Consider the following 14,251-nt stretch of genomic DNA (forward strand, 5'->3'; position numbering starts at 1 on the left):
GGACAGCTGAAGAAACGGACAACAGGCATCTAAACAATCCAGGAGTTTTGAAAGTTAGAACATAATTTTGGTATGATACATTTGGTGTGGATTTATGTTTGCCGGATTGCGCAGCGCTTCACATTGGTGGTTACGTTAAGATGGAAGTCGACGCGCGTCTTGGATGAGAATACCCGTGGAAATGGGGAATCGTCTCCAGACGCGTCCAGAATGGATTTAACTACCATCACCTTCTCCTTGCTGAACTCATCCGCGGATAATAACGGCACGAGTGCACCGAGACCCCCGCCACATTCCCAGTGCGCGGCTGTGTTGATCATTCTCGTGGTCACCGTGATAATCTTGGTGACCATTGTTGGGAACGTGTTAGTCGTGGTGGCCGTTTTCACCAGCCGCGCGCTGCGTGCGCCACAGAACCTCTTTCTAGTCTCTTTGGCGTCCGCGGATATTTTGGTGGCCACTTTGGTCATCCCCTTCTCCCTCGCCAATGAAGTGATGGGCTACTGGTACTTCGGCAGCACCTGGTGTGCCTTCTACCTGGCTCTGGACGTGCTTTTCTGCACGTCATCCATCGTCCACCTCTGCGCCATCAGTTTGGACAGGTACTGGTCGGTGACCAAAGCGGTCAGTTACAACCTAAAGAGGACCCCGAGGAGAATCAAGAGCATGATCACGATGGTGTGGGTCATTTCGGCCGTGATCTCCTTCCCACCGCTTCTCATGACCAAACACGACGAGCTGGAGTGCTTGCTGAATAACGAGACCTGGTACATTCTCTCATCCTGCGTAGTGTCGTTTTTTGCGCCCGGTCTCATCATGATTTTGGTCTACTGTAAGATTTACAGGGTGGCCAAACAGCGCGCGGCCACCGTGTTCGTGGCCAAAAACTGTATGGAGCGACAGACTTCGCAGTCAGAAACATGCTTCATGCGTAAGTCTGGCAAGTCAGATGTGGAGAGCCCCAACAGCCACAGCTCGGGCAGTTGCGAGCGCAAAGGCGAGCTAGACGACATCGATCTGGAGGAAAGCAGCGTCTCCAACAAACACGGGAACTCGCGCTTCACCAAGGGCAGGAAAGTGGAAGGGGAAAATCAGTGCCCAAAGCCAAATGGACGCCTGTCGTGGGCATGCGGCCGTGCCTCGGAGCTCGACCAGGAGAAGAAGACGCGACAGCTGTCTTACTCCAAGTCCAAACTGGCACAGATGCGAGAGAAGCGCTTTACATTTGTTCTGGCCGTGGTCATGGGGGTGTTCGTGCTCTGCTGGTTCCCTTTCTTCTTCACCTACAGCCTTCATGCCATTTGCCGCGAAAGTTGCACAATACCGGATTCTCTGTTTAACCTATTTTTCTGGATTGGCTACTGCAACAGCTCAGTGAACCCTATAATATATACCATCTTCAACAGAGACTTTAGGAAAGCGTTCAAGAAGATTATGTGCCAGAACCCAATAAGCACGTAAATGTACATATTGGCGCGTGTGATTCGCTTACCTGTGTATGAGTGCTTAAAACTGAGAGACATTTTGCGCGCGCGTCCGCGTCTCTGTAAACTGTGTTATATTTATTGATCTCTGTAGACTCAAAAGTTTTTCCTGTTCTTTGTTTACATGTCTTGAAATGTAGTACACTATTTTATATTTTAGCTTAAAAATATTTACAGTATGTTTATTTCCTCGGACAAACACTTGCAGGTAGCCTGGTCAAATGTGAAAATTGGCCATTCAGTGCCATTCTGTTTCAATTCTGCAGCACATTTTCGAATGGAATTAGAACAAATCTGGCTTGAAAGGCTCTGATTTGGCACAATGGCACGTATATATATATTTTTTAATTTACTTATTTTTTATTTTTTTATTTAATCATGTTCCATTGTATAAGACCATAAATGTGAGGCATTTAAAATAAAGTTTTTTTGAATTGCACTTTCAGGGCCATTGTTCATGCAAACAGCTGACATAAACGTTTAGCTGTTAAAATCTCGGAAAATGTTATAGTCCAGAAAGGGTACAACAACCACTTGCACATTAGAAGCACCCTTTTTACAGTCTTGCGATGAAACCGCAGACTCAGGACTGATCTGCATGGAGCTGCAGCTATGCTTGTCGCTGTCCTCGGTCCTGATGGGCTTCAAAGGCCTTGAAAATAAACCTCTTGGTGAATTGGTTTCATTTAATCATCCAGAAACGTCCTTAAATGCATGCCATACTTCTTTTTGATCACATTTAGGTGACTAACAAGATTTGTCAAATGGGTCAACGAATTGACGCTCTTATTTTCTTTCTTTTTTTGTTTTCCGGATCTATTTAGTTATTCAAAAACTATGCAAAAATGCAATTTGCGCAAAACAGTGGGTTCAATGCACCTCTTCAATGATGAACATGTTTTCAATTACTGAGTTCAAAGTTATTTTTATGCTTTAAAAGGAAAAAAATAATAATGTGGTGTAACAAGAAAAAGAAAAAAATAAAGAAAATAAAAACATCAAATAATTAAAAGCTGAGATTCTTGAAAACGAAATGTTGGCATGAGTAGTGCAGAATAATCTTCCCTAAAAAAAAAAAATTATAAAAAAAAAAAAAAAAAAATATTTTGATTATAAACCAAAACTATTTTGGTTTAAAAATCATTAAAGGTGCATTCAGTAATTTGGGGCTAATTTAAAAGTTTTACACAACAAATGAATTGTGTTTTTGTGAAGAGTGATCTGAATGGTTCACACTCACATGTGATGAAGACTGTACTCACAATAGTTTTCTATACAAAAGGGTTTTTATTATACATGGTGCGGGTCACCCCATTCAATGGCTGTGTCTCGTTTGGAAGGCTGCATGCTAGGTAAGACGCGTCCTTTGAAGGCTGCAGTATACCGAGTGTCCTGCTTTAAACAAGCCTCGTTTAAACGAGACGGCCTTCGTAGGACAAACGGAAACGGAACGTAACATGGTTGCTATGACAGCACGCCACTCTTTAACAAGCGCAAGTGCTTTGAGTGAGAAGGGAACAAATTACCTTTGGAAGGGAATGTATGAGGTAAAATTTAGGAGAGTTATAAAGAGAAAAGTAAATAGATTTTACAGGTTTAGATTCATTCTAATACTTTATTTTAATTATATATTAATATAATTATACATATTATATACTCTGCACCCATCTACTGAGGCACTTCAACTTGGGAATTAACATTACTTGCGTTTGAACATTATATTTACGGGCAAATTGTTGTCATTTTTTTTTTTAGACATTTCCGTTGAAGCAAAGAATTGTGGATTATGAGTGCCCATGAAGGATACACCTCATGCATCCTCCGAATTCCCATGAAAGAAGGTCGCATTTGAAGGTTGCATTCGAAGTGTCCTTCGCGCTTTTCTGAAATGAGACAGCCTCAATTACATATGCGGCTGACAAATGCGACCTCTGGAGGACGCATCCTTCCAAACAAGATACAGCCAATGTGTTTCAGCATGTTGAAATGACATGGTCCACTGCGTTTCACTAAACGTTGAAGAAGAAAATCCTCAGGCTCATTGGCTGCCGCCTATGTAGAAACGCTTGGCTATGCATAGTGCAGTGTTGTTTGGTAATGCAAAGAGCAAAAAGAATACAATGGAACATACTTATTTTCATGCTTTAGAAGCAGAGACAACAGAAGATTCAGTAGCTGTACTGCCGAAGAAGCGAAAAAGGCCTGAAGCAAGACAGAAAGACCGGCAAAGGCAAAAAACTAAAGTAATCAGTACGGCATACACAAGGTGGAAAGATTTGATGATGGAGAAAAACATGAGTAGTGATGGTGATGTTGCTTCTTCTTTGTTGGCCAGATAAGACATTATTAATTGTTTAGACCAGTGTTTCCCAACCACTATACTAGTGTGCCGCGAAAGATTGTCAGGTGTGCCCTGGAAAATTATAAAATTTCACAAAATAAATAAATGCATAAATAAAAAATAAAAAAATAATCAGGGGTCGGACTCCCGCTTGATTGATTACAGCAGTAGTCAGTCGCATTCTTGACAACCGCAGTCCTACCGAGGCAGATCGCTTGATTGGTTACAGCTACGGCCAATCGCGTGCTTGGCTACAGCAGTATCTGTGTCTGACAGGAATGGAGCTTGAACTCTGAAGAAGAGACACTCGTGAAACTTCTCATTTGTAAATGAGATGAATGACCTGGTACATGCATCAACCGTCTGAATGAGAGTCTGAATGAGAGGGGCATGTTGTTTGTTCACTTTGGGATCTTTCATCTTCATTGTTCATCAAGGAGAGAAAAGGGTGGAAGAGCTATGATAAATGTATTAAAGTGAGTGATGTTTTTACATGTTAAGGGGCTTTCACATGACTCGCGTCAGCGCTGCCGAATACATCGTCTATGAAGTGACGCCACTTTACACCAAAGTTTTTTCCACACACGTTTTTGCTTCACAAATAATGTTTTTGAGAGTACAAAGCAACAAGAACTATTTAAAAACTCTCCAAATTTGTAAAGAGATATTGAATGTTCTTTTAATTAAATATTACCTTATTGTTTCCAAGTATCAGAGACCCCAGTTATTCAACTAATTTAAATTCACCAAGAAAACGCTAAGACCTAAACATAAACAAGTCCTTTTATTACTTTCTTCTAGCCAAGCAACAGCCAGTTTTTTTTTATCTTTTCAAAATACATTTTAAATGTTTATTGTGCACATCTCCCGCTTCCTTGCATGGATAACCCGTAAAATCGCCCCTCTGTGACGCTTTCTGCAACTCTTGTCATGTGGAGGGTAATGCCGCGCTTGACGCTGGCGTTGAACGGAGCGTTGATGCCTCGACTCAACTCATGTAAAATGACCTTTACAATGACCAAAGGACAATATTGAAACTCAAAATTATTATTATTAGGCTATTATTGTTCTCTTTTCTGATAAAAGTCATGCTCAGCAGTTTAAATCTGTAGGAAAGTGATACCGTAGATCTGCTTTGTGTTTATAATTCTTATAGTGAAGTCAGTAAATTTGTAGTCATGCAAGTTTTAATGGAGAAGAACATTATTAAAACTCACTTATTAGACTATTACTGTTGTCTTTTTGGATGAAAAATAATGCTAAAACTGAAGGAATGCTTAAACACTAAAGTCTCTTGGCAGATTTTGGTCGTGAACAGCTCAAAATGATTCAATGACTTGCTCATACCACACACGACACTCATTTGTTGCCACCTAGTGGCATCTCCAGAAGTGGTCACTGAACTAATAAGTTAATTAAATTGAACAAATTTGTGACAGAGAAGCAAGCCACACCAAAATACCCTTTATTTTTGCAGCTAATTAAAATCACTGGAATTGGTGCTTTTAGATAATTGTTAAAAAATAAAAAATGTTCGTGGACCAGTGATTCTCTTACCTTGTTGCCCTTCATGAGTTTGTATTCCTGTAATTTGCTGTGGCATTGCAAGAATTCATTTGTAAGAACAAATCAACAAATTAGAAAAGAAGCAAATTTGTTGTTTTTTCATTACCCAATTAGCACTCTTGCCACCTGTGACCTCATTACATATAAGTCACGTAGCATACCTACGTGACTTGATAGTGGTGTGCCGTGGTATTTTTTTATTCATTAAAAGTGTGCCGTGGCAGAAAAAGGTTGGGAAACACTGGTTTAGACCACTCTCTAAAATAGTATCAATGGGATTTACAGAAAACTCATACAAGTTTCCCTCAAACTTTTTAAAATTACTTGTGTACTCAACGTATATTAGTAACAGACAGTCTTCAGCGGTGTTTACAAACGCAACCAGAAAGCAATGTGTAATTTTATTTTATTTGTTATCACAGATATAGAAAGGGAGGGCCCATCTACCTCCACCACTTTGAAACGGCATACGTCTTCATTCATTTAGAAGCTTGGCACAGCGATTGTTATGGATTTTGAGTAAACCATGACGTTGGTTTGCTTGGAAACAAAACGAGTTCTTCAAATACAGTATTCATGGACATGCTAAATTTGATCATCAAAAACAATTATAATCTTTCCTTTACCATAACATTCTGTATCACTAGATAATTGAGGTTTATTTCACGCTAAGCAGTTCTCTTATAAAGGTAATAACTGCTTTTAGGAATAATGTGAAACATAGACAGTCTCCAAAGATTAGGGACAATAATAATCTGTCCTTAACTGTAGAAGTCTGTTTGCTTGAATTCTGACGTTTGTTTTTAGGCAAAGCAATTATATTAAAGTAGTAATAAATAACTTCAGAAATTCCCTCAGACTCCAACATTTTCCAGACGCAAATGATATTCCAAAGCTGGCGGGGGCAGCAGAGACAATCATGCTTATCCACATCGATAGATGGCAGTACGGCGTCTAACACCAAGATCGTATCTGTACTGAAAGTACACGAAAAAGAGCAATGCTAACGCTAGCTATAGAACTACTGAATGCCCCTTTAATATATATATATATATATATATATATATATATATATATATATATATATATATATATATATATATATATATATACAGTACTGTGCAAAAATCTTAGGCACATAAGATGTTTCACAAAAGCATTTGTCTTAAGATGGTTATTTATATCTGTCAATAGGAAATAAAAAGGTTAGACTCACAAACATTACTTTTGCAAATAGAAAAGATTAGAATAGAAGAACAGGGAGCCCTGCAACAGATGTCATGACCCCCACAAAGCCCCCCACTGAACATCGTGTCAGTCTGAGATTACATAAAGAGACAGAAGCAATTTGAGACAGCCTAAATAGATAGAAGAACTGTGGCGAATTCTCCAAGTAGCTTGGAACATCCTATCTGCCAACATCCAAGAAAAACTGTGTCCATATGTACCTAGGAGAATTGGTGCTGTTTTAAAGGCAAAGGTAGTCACACCGAATATTGATTTCGCTTTTTTAAGTTTACTGGACTTTGTATGACATTAAGTGATAAATGAAAACTATTTATGGCATTATTTTTGAAGACATCCTCACTATGCAACATTTATCACAAGTGCCTAAAACTTTTGCACAGTACTGTGTGTATATATATATATATATACATATATATATACACACACACACACACACACACACAACAGTTAGTTCTGGTCCTCGAATCTGATTGGACGAGATACATTCCATGAGCACTGATGGTCTGACACCATCAGCACTCCGACGCTTCACTGTGTGTATCACTCCGCTTGTGTTCGTGCCGTTCTAAACTAAAGTGTAAGAGCAGTGCAGATGTGTTAAGAGCTACGGTTTGTCCTTTTTTTTTTATTATACATTACATATGTTAGCCAGCAGGTGGTGGCAAAAGATAATTTTTATGTGTAATATGAGCCAGTTAGGTGATGTGAAGTGAATCCGTGTCAGCCAGTGTTTACATACAGCACAATATGATCACTTGTATTACTACTGCTAAAGCTAGGAAATAGCTTTAAACGGCTTTAAACGAACAATGTCAGCATTAATGCTCATCACAGCTGAGAGACACAACAGACTGATTAATTACACAAACTGAAGGCACTTACCTCTTATCGGACTTTCCACATTGAAGTGGACACACTGTTTAAAATGGAGGACATTGCGGTTTCTATAGTGATCGACTCTTGTGCACCGGCTACCGCGAAATAGGGAGAAATACCCCCACTTGGACGGCTATTTTTCCACTGAGAAAGCTGATCTTCAGAAAGCTGACAGCATCTCTGTTTGGGAGTGGCAAAAGGTGATCGCACACACTCCGTCTCTCTCTCTCGCACACACACACACACACACACATCCATCCATCCATCCATCCATCCATCCTTCTTTATACAATGACTTGTTAGAAACAATACAAGCCCTGATACTATTTCTGAAATGACATTTTTGAATTACTAACGAAGGCCTGGACACAAAATTTTGGTTTGAACCAGCAACTGCAGATTCTGATCCGCCACATAAGAAAGTAGTTCCATGCACAAATGCGTTTTTATGACCATACTCAGTACTCGCAATCGTGCAATATGGCCCTAAATCAGCACTGCTGTGATTACCTACGGCCGAATCACAGCAGTGCTGATGTAGGGCCATATCGCACTCTTGCTCGTGTGATATTGCTTAAAGATATATATATATATATATATATATATATATATATATATATATATATATATATATATATATATATATACACTATATTGCCAAAAGTATTCGCTCACCCATCCAAATAATTGAATTCAGGTGTTCCAATCACTTCCATGGCCACAGGTGTATAAAATGAAGCACCTAGGCATGCAGACTGCTTCTACAAACATTTGTGAAAGAATGGGCCGCTCTCAGGAGCTCAGTGAATTCCAGCGTGGTACTGTGATAGGATGCCACCTGTGCAACAAGTCCAGTCGTGAAATTTCCTCGCTACTATATATTCCACAGTCAACTGTCAGTGGTATTATAACAAAGTGGAAGCGATTGGGAATGACAGCAACTCAGCCACGAAGTGGTAGGCCACGTAAAATGACAGAGTGGGGTCAGCGGATGCTGAGGCGCATAGTGTGCAGAGGTCGCCAACTTTCTGCAGAGTCAATCGCTACAGACCTCCAAAGTTCATGTGGCCTTCAGATTAGCTCAAGAACAGTGCGTAGAGAGCTTCATGGAATGGGTTTCCATGGCCGAGCAGCTGCATCCAAGCCATACATCACCAAGTGCAATGCAAAGCGTCGGATGCAGTGATGTAAAGCACGCCGCCACTGGACTCTAGAGCAGTGGAGACACGTTCTCTGGAGTGACGAATCACGCTTCTCCATCTGGCAATCTGATGGACGAGTCTGGGTTTGGCGGTTGCCAGGAGAACGGTACCTGTCTGACTGCATTGAGCCAACTGTGAAGTTTGGTGGAGGGGGGATTATGGTGTGGGGTTGTTTTTCCCCTTAGTTCCAGTGAAAGGAACTCTGAATGCTTCTGCATACCAAGAGATTTTGGACAATTCCATGCTCCCAACTTTGTGGGAACAGTTTGGGGATGGCCCCTTCCTGTTCCAACATGACTGCGCACCAGTGCACAAAGCAAGGTCCATAAAGACATGGATGAGCTAGTTTGGTGTGGAAGAACTTGACTGGCCTGCACAGAGTCCTGACCTCAACCCGATAGAGCACCTTTGGGATGAATTAGAGCGAAGACTGCGAGCCAGGCCTTCTCGTCCAACATCAGTGTCTGACCTCACAAATGCGCTTCTGGAAGAATGGTCAAACATTCCCATAAACACACTCCTAAACCTTGTGGAAAGCCTTCCCAGAAGAGTTGAAGCTGTTATAGCTGCAAAGGGTGGGCCGACATCATATTGAACCCTATGGATTAAGAATGGGATGTCACTTAAGTTCATATGCGTCTAAAGGCAGATGAGCGAATACTTTTGGCAATATAGTGTATATATATACTGCCGGCCAAAAATTTGGAATAATGTAGAGATTTATTCACCAAAGTGGCATTCAACTGATCACAATGTATTGTCAGGACATTAATAATGTGAAAAATTACTATTACAATCTTAAACTACTTCAAAGAGTTCTCATCAAAAAATCCTCCATGTGCAGCTATAACAGCTTTGCAGATCCTTGGCATTCTAGCTGTCAGTTTGTCCAGATACTCAGGTGACATTTCACCACACGCTTCCTGTAGCACTTGCCATAGATGTGGCAGTCTTGTCGGGCACTTCTCACGCACCTTACAGTCTAGCCGATCACACAAAATCTCAATGGGGTTAAGATCCATAACACTCTTTTCCAATTATCTGTTGTCCAATGTCTGTGTTTCTTTGCCCACTCTAACCTTTTGTTTTTCTGTTCCAAAAGTGGCTTTTTCTTTGCAATTCTTCCCATAAGGTCTGCACCCCTGAATCTTCTCTTTACTGTTGTACATGAAACTGGTGTTGAGAATTCAACGAAGCTGTCAGCTGAGGACATGTGAGGCATCTATTTCTCAAACTAGAGACTCTGATGTACTTATCCTCTTGTTTAGTTGTACATCTGGGCCTTCCACCTCTCTTTCTGGCCTTGTTAGAGCCAGTTGTCCTTTGTCTTTGAAGACTGTAGTGCACACCTTTGTATGAAACCTTTTTTTTTGGCAATTTCAAGCATTGTATAGCCTTCATTCCTCAAAACAATGATTGACTGATGAGTTTCTAGAGAAAGCTGTTTCTTTTTTTGTTGTTGCCATTTTTGACCTAATATTGAACATGCCAGTCATGCCAGTCTACTGCATACTGCGGCAACTCAAAAACAAACACAAAGACAATGTTAAGCTTCATTTAAAGAATCAAATAGCTTTCAACTGTGTTTGATATAATGGCTAGTGATTTTCTAGTACCAAAGTAGCAATTTAGCATGATTACTCAAGGATAAGGTGTTGGAGTGATGGCTGCTGGAAATGGGGCCTGTCTAGATTTGATAAAAATGGACTTTTTTCAAATAGTGATGGTGCAGTTTTTTACATCAGTAATGTCCTGACTATGTGATCAGTTGAATGCCACTTTGGTGAATTAAAGTACTAATTTCATTCTGAAACAGCAAAATCTGTACATTATTCCAAACTTTTGGCTGCCAGTGTATATAAATCGTTTGTCCACCAAATCAAAGTCATCATATGGTGTAACTAACATTTAGGTTGTTGTCAAGTAAAAAAAAACAAAAAAACAATTAGAACGAAAAAACAAAAATTTAAATGTTTTTAAATTAATGATTAAGTACACTTTTACTTGGTTACACCACATGAAATGTATTTTTTTCAATTCTATTTTTTTTATATTATCCAAAAGAACAACACAAAATATAGAACAATTAGAACTTCCCCACCCCAATATATATATATATATATATATATATATATATATATATATATATATATATATATATATATATATATATATATAATTAAGGTAAATTAACAGTAATAATAAAGAAATACAAATAGGAATAAATTAGTAAAATAATAATAATAAATGAACATAGGAAAAATCCTTAAATCACAGTTACAGTATTTGTTATTGTTTAAAAAAAAGTCATCATTATTTCAGTCATCATTATTTAACATTCCCCATCAAGGATTTGTTCAGTCATCATTATTTAACATTCCACATGATCTGTTTGTTAACAAATTATATAAAGGGGGTCCAAATCTGATTAAATACATCCACGTTCCCTCTGATTATATATGTTAAGATTACAAGACATTTCTTTGATCCTTTGAGAGAAGGAGGGCCTCTGGGTATTTTTCCATGTCAAAGCAATAACCCGTTTTGCCTGTATTAAACTAAAATCTATAAGTTTACATTTGCTTGCACTTATAACAACATTCACAGGGTAAATATTCAACAAGCACAAATTAGCTTCCAATTGAATTTTCTTTTCAGTTAGTTCACAGATCACATCAAGAATATCTTTCCAGAACACATGTAACTCTCTGCATTCCCACATGCAATGAAAAGTGTGCCAACCTCCTCACTACATTTTATGCAACTGTCTGGAATGCTGGGATTGAACCTGTACAGCTTAACTGGGGTAATATAAGTTCTAAGAAGCCATTTATTTTGTAGTAATTTGCATCTAGTATTGATGGATTGAGTTTCAGCCAGAAGGCAGGATTTCTCCCACACTTCTCTAGAGATTTCCACCTGGAGATCCCTCTGCCATGCTGAGATGTATGACAAAGAGTTCTCCTTTGATCCCACCAGTAGTGTTTTATAAAACAAGGAAATAGTTCTCCTGCCACTCATGCGGTTTAAGGTGGTTTGTTCTAGGGTAGAGAGTGGGGGCTCCAAATAGGTTTTTATCTGAGAATGTATATAACTCCTAATCTGTAAATATAAAAAAAAAAAAAAAAAAAAAAGAAATCTGCGGGAGACCATATTTTGTGACTAATTGTTGAAAGATCATCAGAGTGCCTCCTTCATATAAGTCTTTTAATGTACATAATCCTTTTAACATCCAATTTTTAAACCCCATATCATTCCTCCCGGGTACGAAACTTCTATTTCCCCAGATTGGTGAAAAAGCTAATATTAATATAATCTCATCCCAAAAGGAGTGGGCTTCATGCCACCAAGGTGTTTCTGAGGAAGGGATTAAGAGTGGACTTTTTAAGTGTTTTAACTCGTGATGAATATATATAAAGTGTAATGGAAGCATTAATCCATTCTTTTAAATATCGGTCCAGGCTGGATGGTCTGTTGTGGAAAAATAAAACACGGCTGTACGAAGCTGTGCTGCCCAATAGTATAATTTCATATTTGGCAATTGGAGCCCACCTCGATCATAAGGTAAGTAAAGAAGGGATAAACATAGCTGAGAATGCTTATTATTTCAAATAATCCTAGTGAAGGCCTTCTTGAAAGTGGAGAAGAAAACAGCCAGCAATGGGAGAGGAATAGACTGAAAAAGATGCAGAAATTTAGGTAAAAATGACATTTTGATAATATTTATGCATCCTATTAGGGAAATGGGCATTGTGCTCCTTTTGTCCAGAGATTCTATAGTGCCCTTCAATAATGGATCATAGTTAGAGGGGACTATATCCTTTATATCTGGTTTCATTTTAATCCCTAAATATGTAAAGCCCTTGGATGTATTGGCAAATTGTGGATAGCTTAAGGGGGTTTTTCTCTCCTGACTATTTAGTAGTAGTAAAACACTCTTGCTTTTGTTGACTTTGTAGCCAGAGAACTCCCCAAATCTTCCCAGAATATTGACTAGTGCGGGAATGGAGTTTTTCAAAAAATTTTGAAATAAAACTGTCATCTGCAAACAACGATATACGATGATCCCTCTTCCCTATCCTCATACCCTTTACATCTGTACTCTTCCAAATTGTCATGGCTAGGGGTTCAATTGCAAATAAAAATAATAAAGGAGACATTGGGGACCCCTGCCAAGTACCTCTAACCAATTTGTATGATTTCACTGTGTAACACATTTATTTATTTATTTATTTTGATTCCTTTTGGCAATTAGTGTTATTTCCTAATTGCTTATGCCACAGAAGTATAGAAAATGGCTATTATTCCCCACAAACTTTGCTTTTGTGACCAGGACAGTGATATTTTGAAATTTACCTATTTCCAATGAGAAAATGGGCAAATTTGTGTCTTTTCCTTCACATAAAGTCAGAAAAAACAACAACATATGAATCCAAATTAACATGTATTTATACTAAAGTAATACAAAAATGACTACAAAAGATTTAGAAGTGAGTAGTTTTTTGAGATTTATGATTATACTGTAAATCACTTTCACGAATCAGCCCCCAAATGTAGTCTCCCATCATGTTCTCGTTATATTGTTCTTGGTAGCGGCGTTCAAAGTCCAGTATATCCTGATGGAAGCGCTCACCTTGCTCCTCCAAGTACACTCCCATGTTCTCCTTGAATTTATCAAGATGAGCATCAAGGATATGGACTTTGAGGGATTTCAGAGGTGGAGCTGAGGAGAGAAACCCATACTACCCCAACCAAAAAGAGCTAACAAGTACCCGTCTCTTCCTCTGGCTCACTCGGTGCACCTCAAAGAGAATTACAGCAGCATCAAGACCTTGTTGGACGCCTTGAAGTATGATGAGTACGGCTAGGAGGTCATAGGAGACTTCAAAATGGTGGCATTCCTGATGGGTCTCCAAGGTGGTTTTACCAAGTTTCCCTGCTATCTTTGCCTTTGGGACAGCAGGGACACCAAGGCGCACTACCACAGGCGGGACTGGCCACAGTGGACCGAGTTCTCTATGGGTAGGAACAACGTCAAGTGGGAGCAACTGGTGGACCCCCGGAAGGTGCTGATGCCACCACTGCACATCAAATTGGGCCTTGAAGTACCTTCAAGGCTTCTTCCCTAAGCTGTCTGAGGCAAAGGTCAAAGCCGGTGTCTTCGTCAGACCACAGATAAAGAAGATCCTGGAGTGCAATGAATTCCCCAAGAAGCTCACTAGTAAGGAGAAAGCAGCTTGGAACAGCTTTGTCGCAGTGGTTCGGGGCTTCCTGGGTAATCACAAGGCCAAAAACTATGTGGAGCTGGTTGAGATTCTGGTGAAGAACTACGCACAATGGGCTGTTTGGGGTAGTATGGGTTTCTCTCCTCAGCTCCACCTCTGAAATCCCTCAAAGTCCATATCCTTGATGCTCATCTTGATAAATTCAAGGAGAACATGGGAGTGTACATGGAGGAGGAGCATGGCGAGCGCTTCCATCAGGATATACTAGACTTTGAACACTGCTACCAAGGACAGTATAACGAGAACATG

At 39.5% G+C, this 14,251-nt stretch overlaps 1 protein-coding gene across 1 annotated transcript; it reads left to right on the plus strand.

The window, feature by feature from the left end:
• Positions 1-210: 210 nt before the first annotated feature.
• On the plus strand, positions 211-1,666 carry LOC127431116 (alpha-2Db adrenergic receptor-like). Its single transcript, XM_051681381.1, has one exon. It carries the CDS (start codon positions 211-213, stop codon positions 1,459-1,461), a length of 1,251 nt encoding a protein of 416 aa, XP_051537341.1. The 3' UTR covers positions 1,462-1,666.
• Positions 1,667-14,251: the final 12,585 nt, after the last annotated feature.

This window comes from Myxocyprinus asiaticus, chromosome 40 (genome assembly GCF_019703515.2).
Source record: "Myxocyprinus asiaticus isolate MX2 ecotype Aquarium Trade chromosome 40, UBuf_Myxa_2, whole genome shotgun sequence".
NCBI classification, from domain to species: domain Eukaryota; kingdom Metazoa; phylum Chordata; class Actinopteri; order Cypriniformes; family Catostomidae; genus Myxocyprinus; species Myxocyprinus asiaticus.

Coding starts and splice junctions, on each gene's coding strand:
- LOC127431116 (XM_051681381.1), top strand. CDS start 211: ATGGATTTAACTACCATCACCTTCTCCTTGCTGAACTCATCCGCGGAT.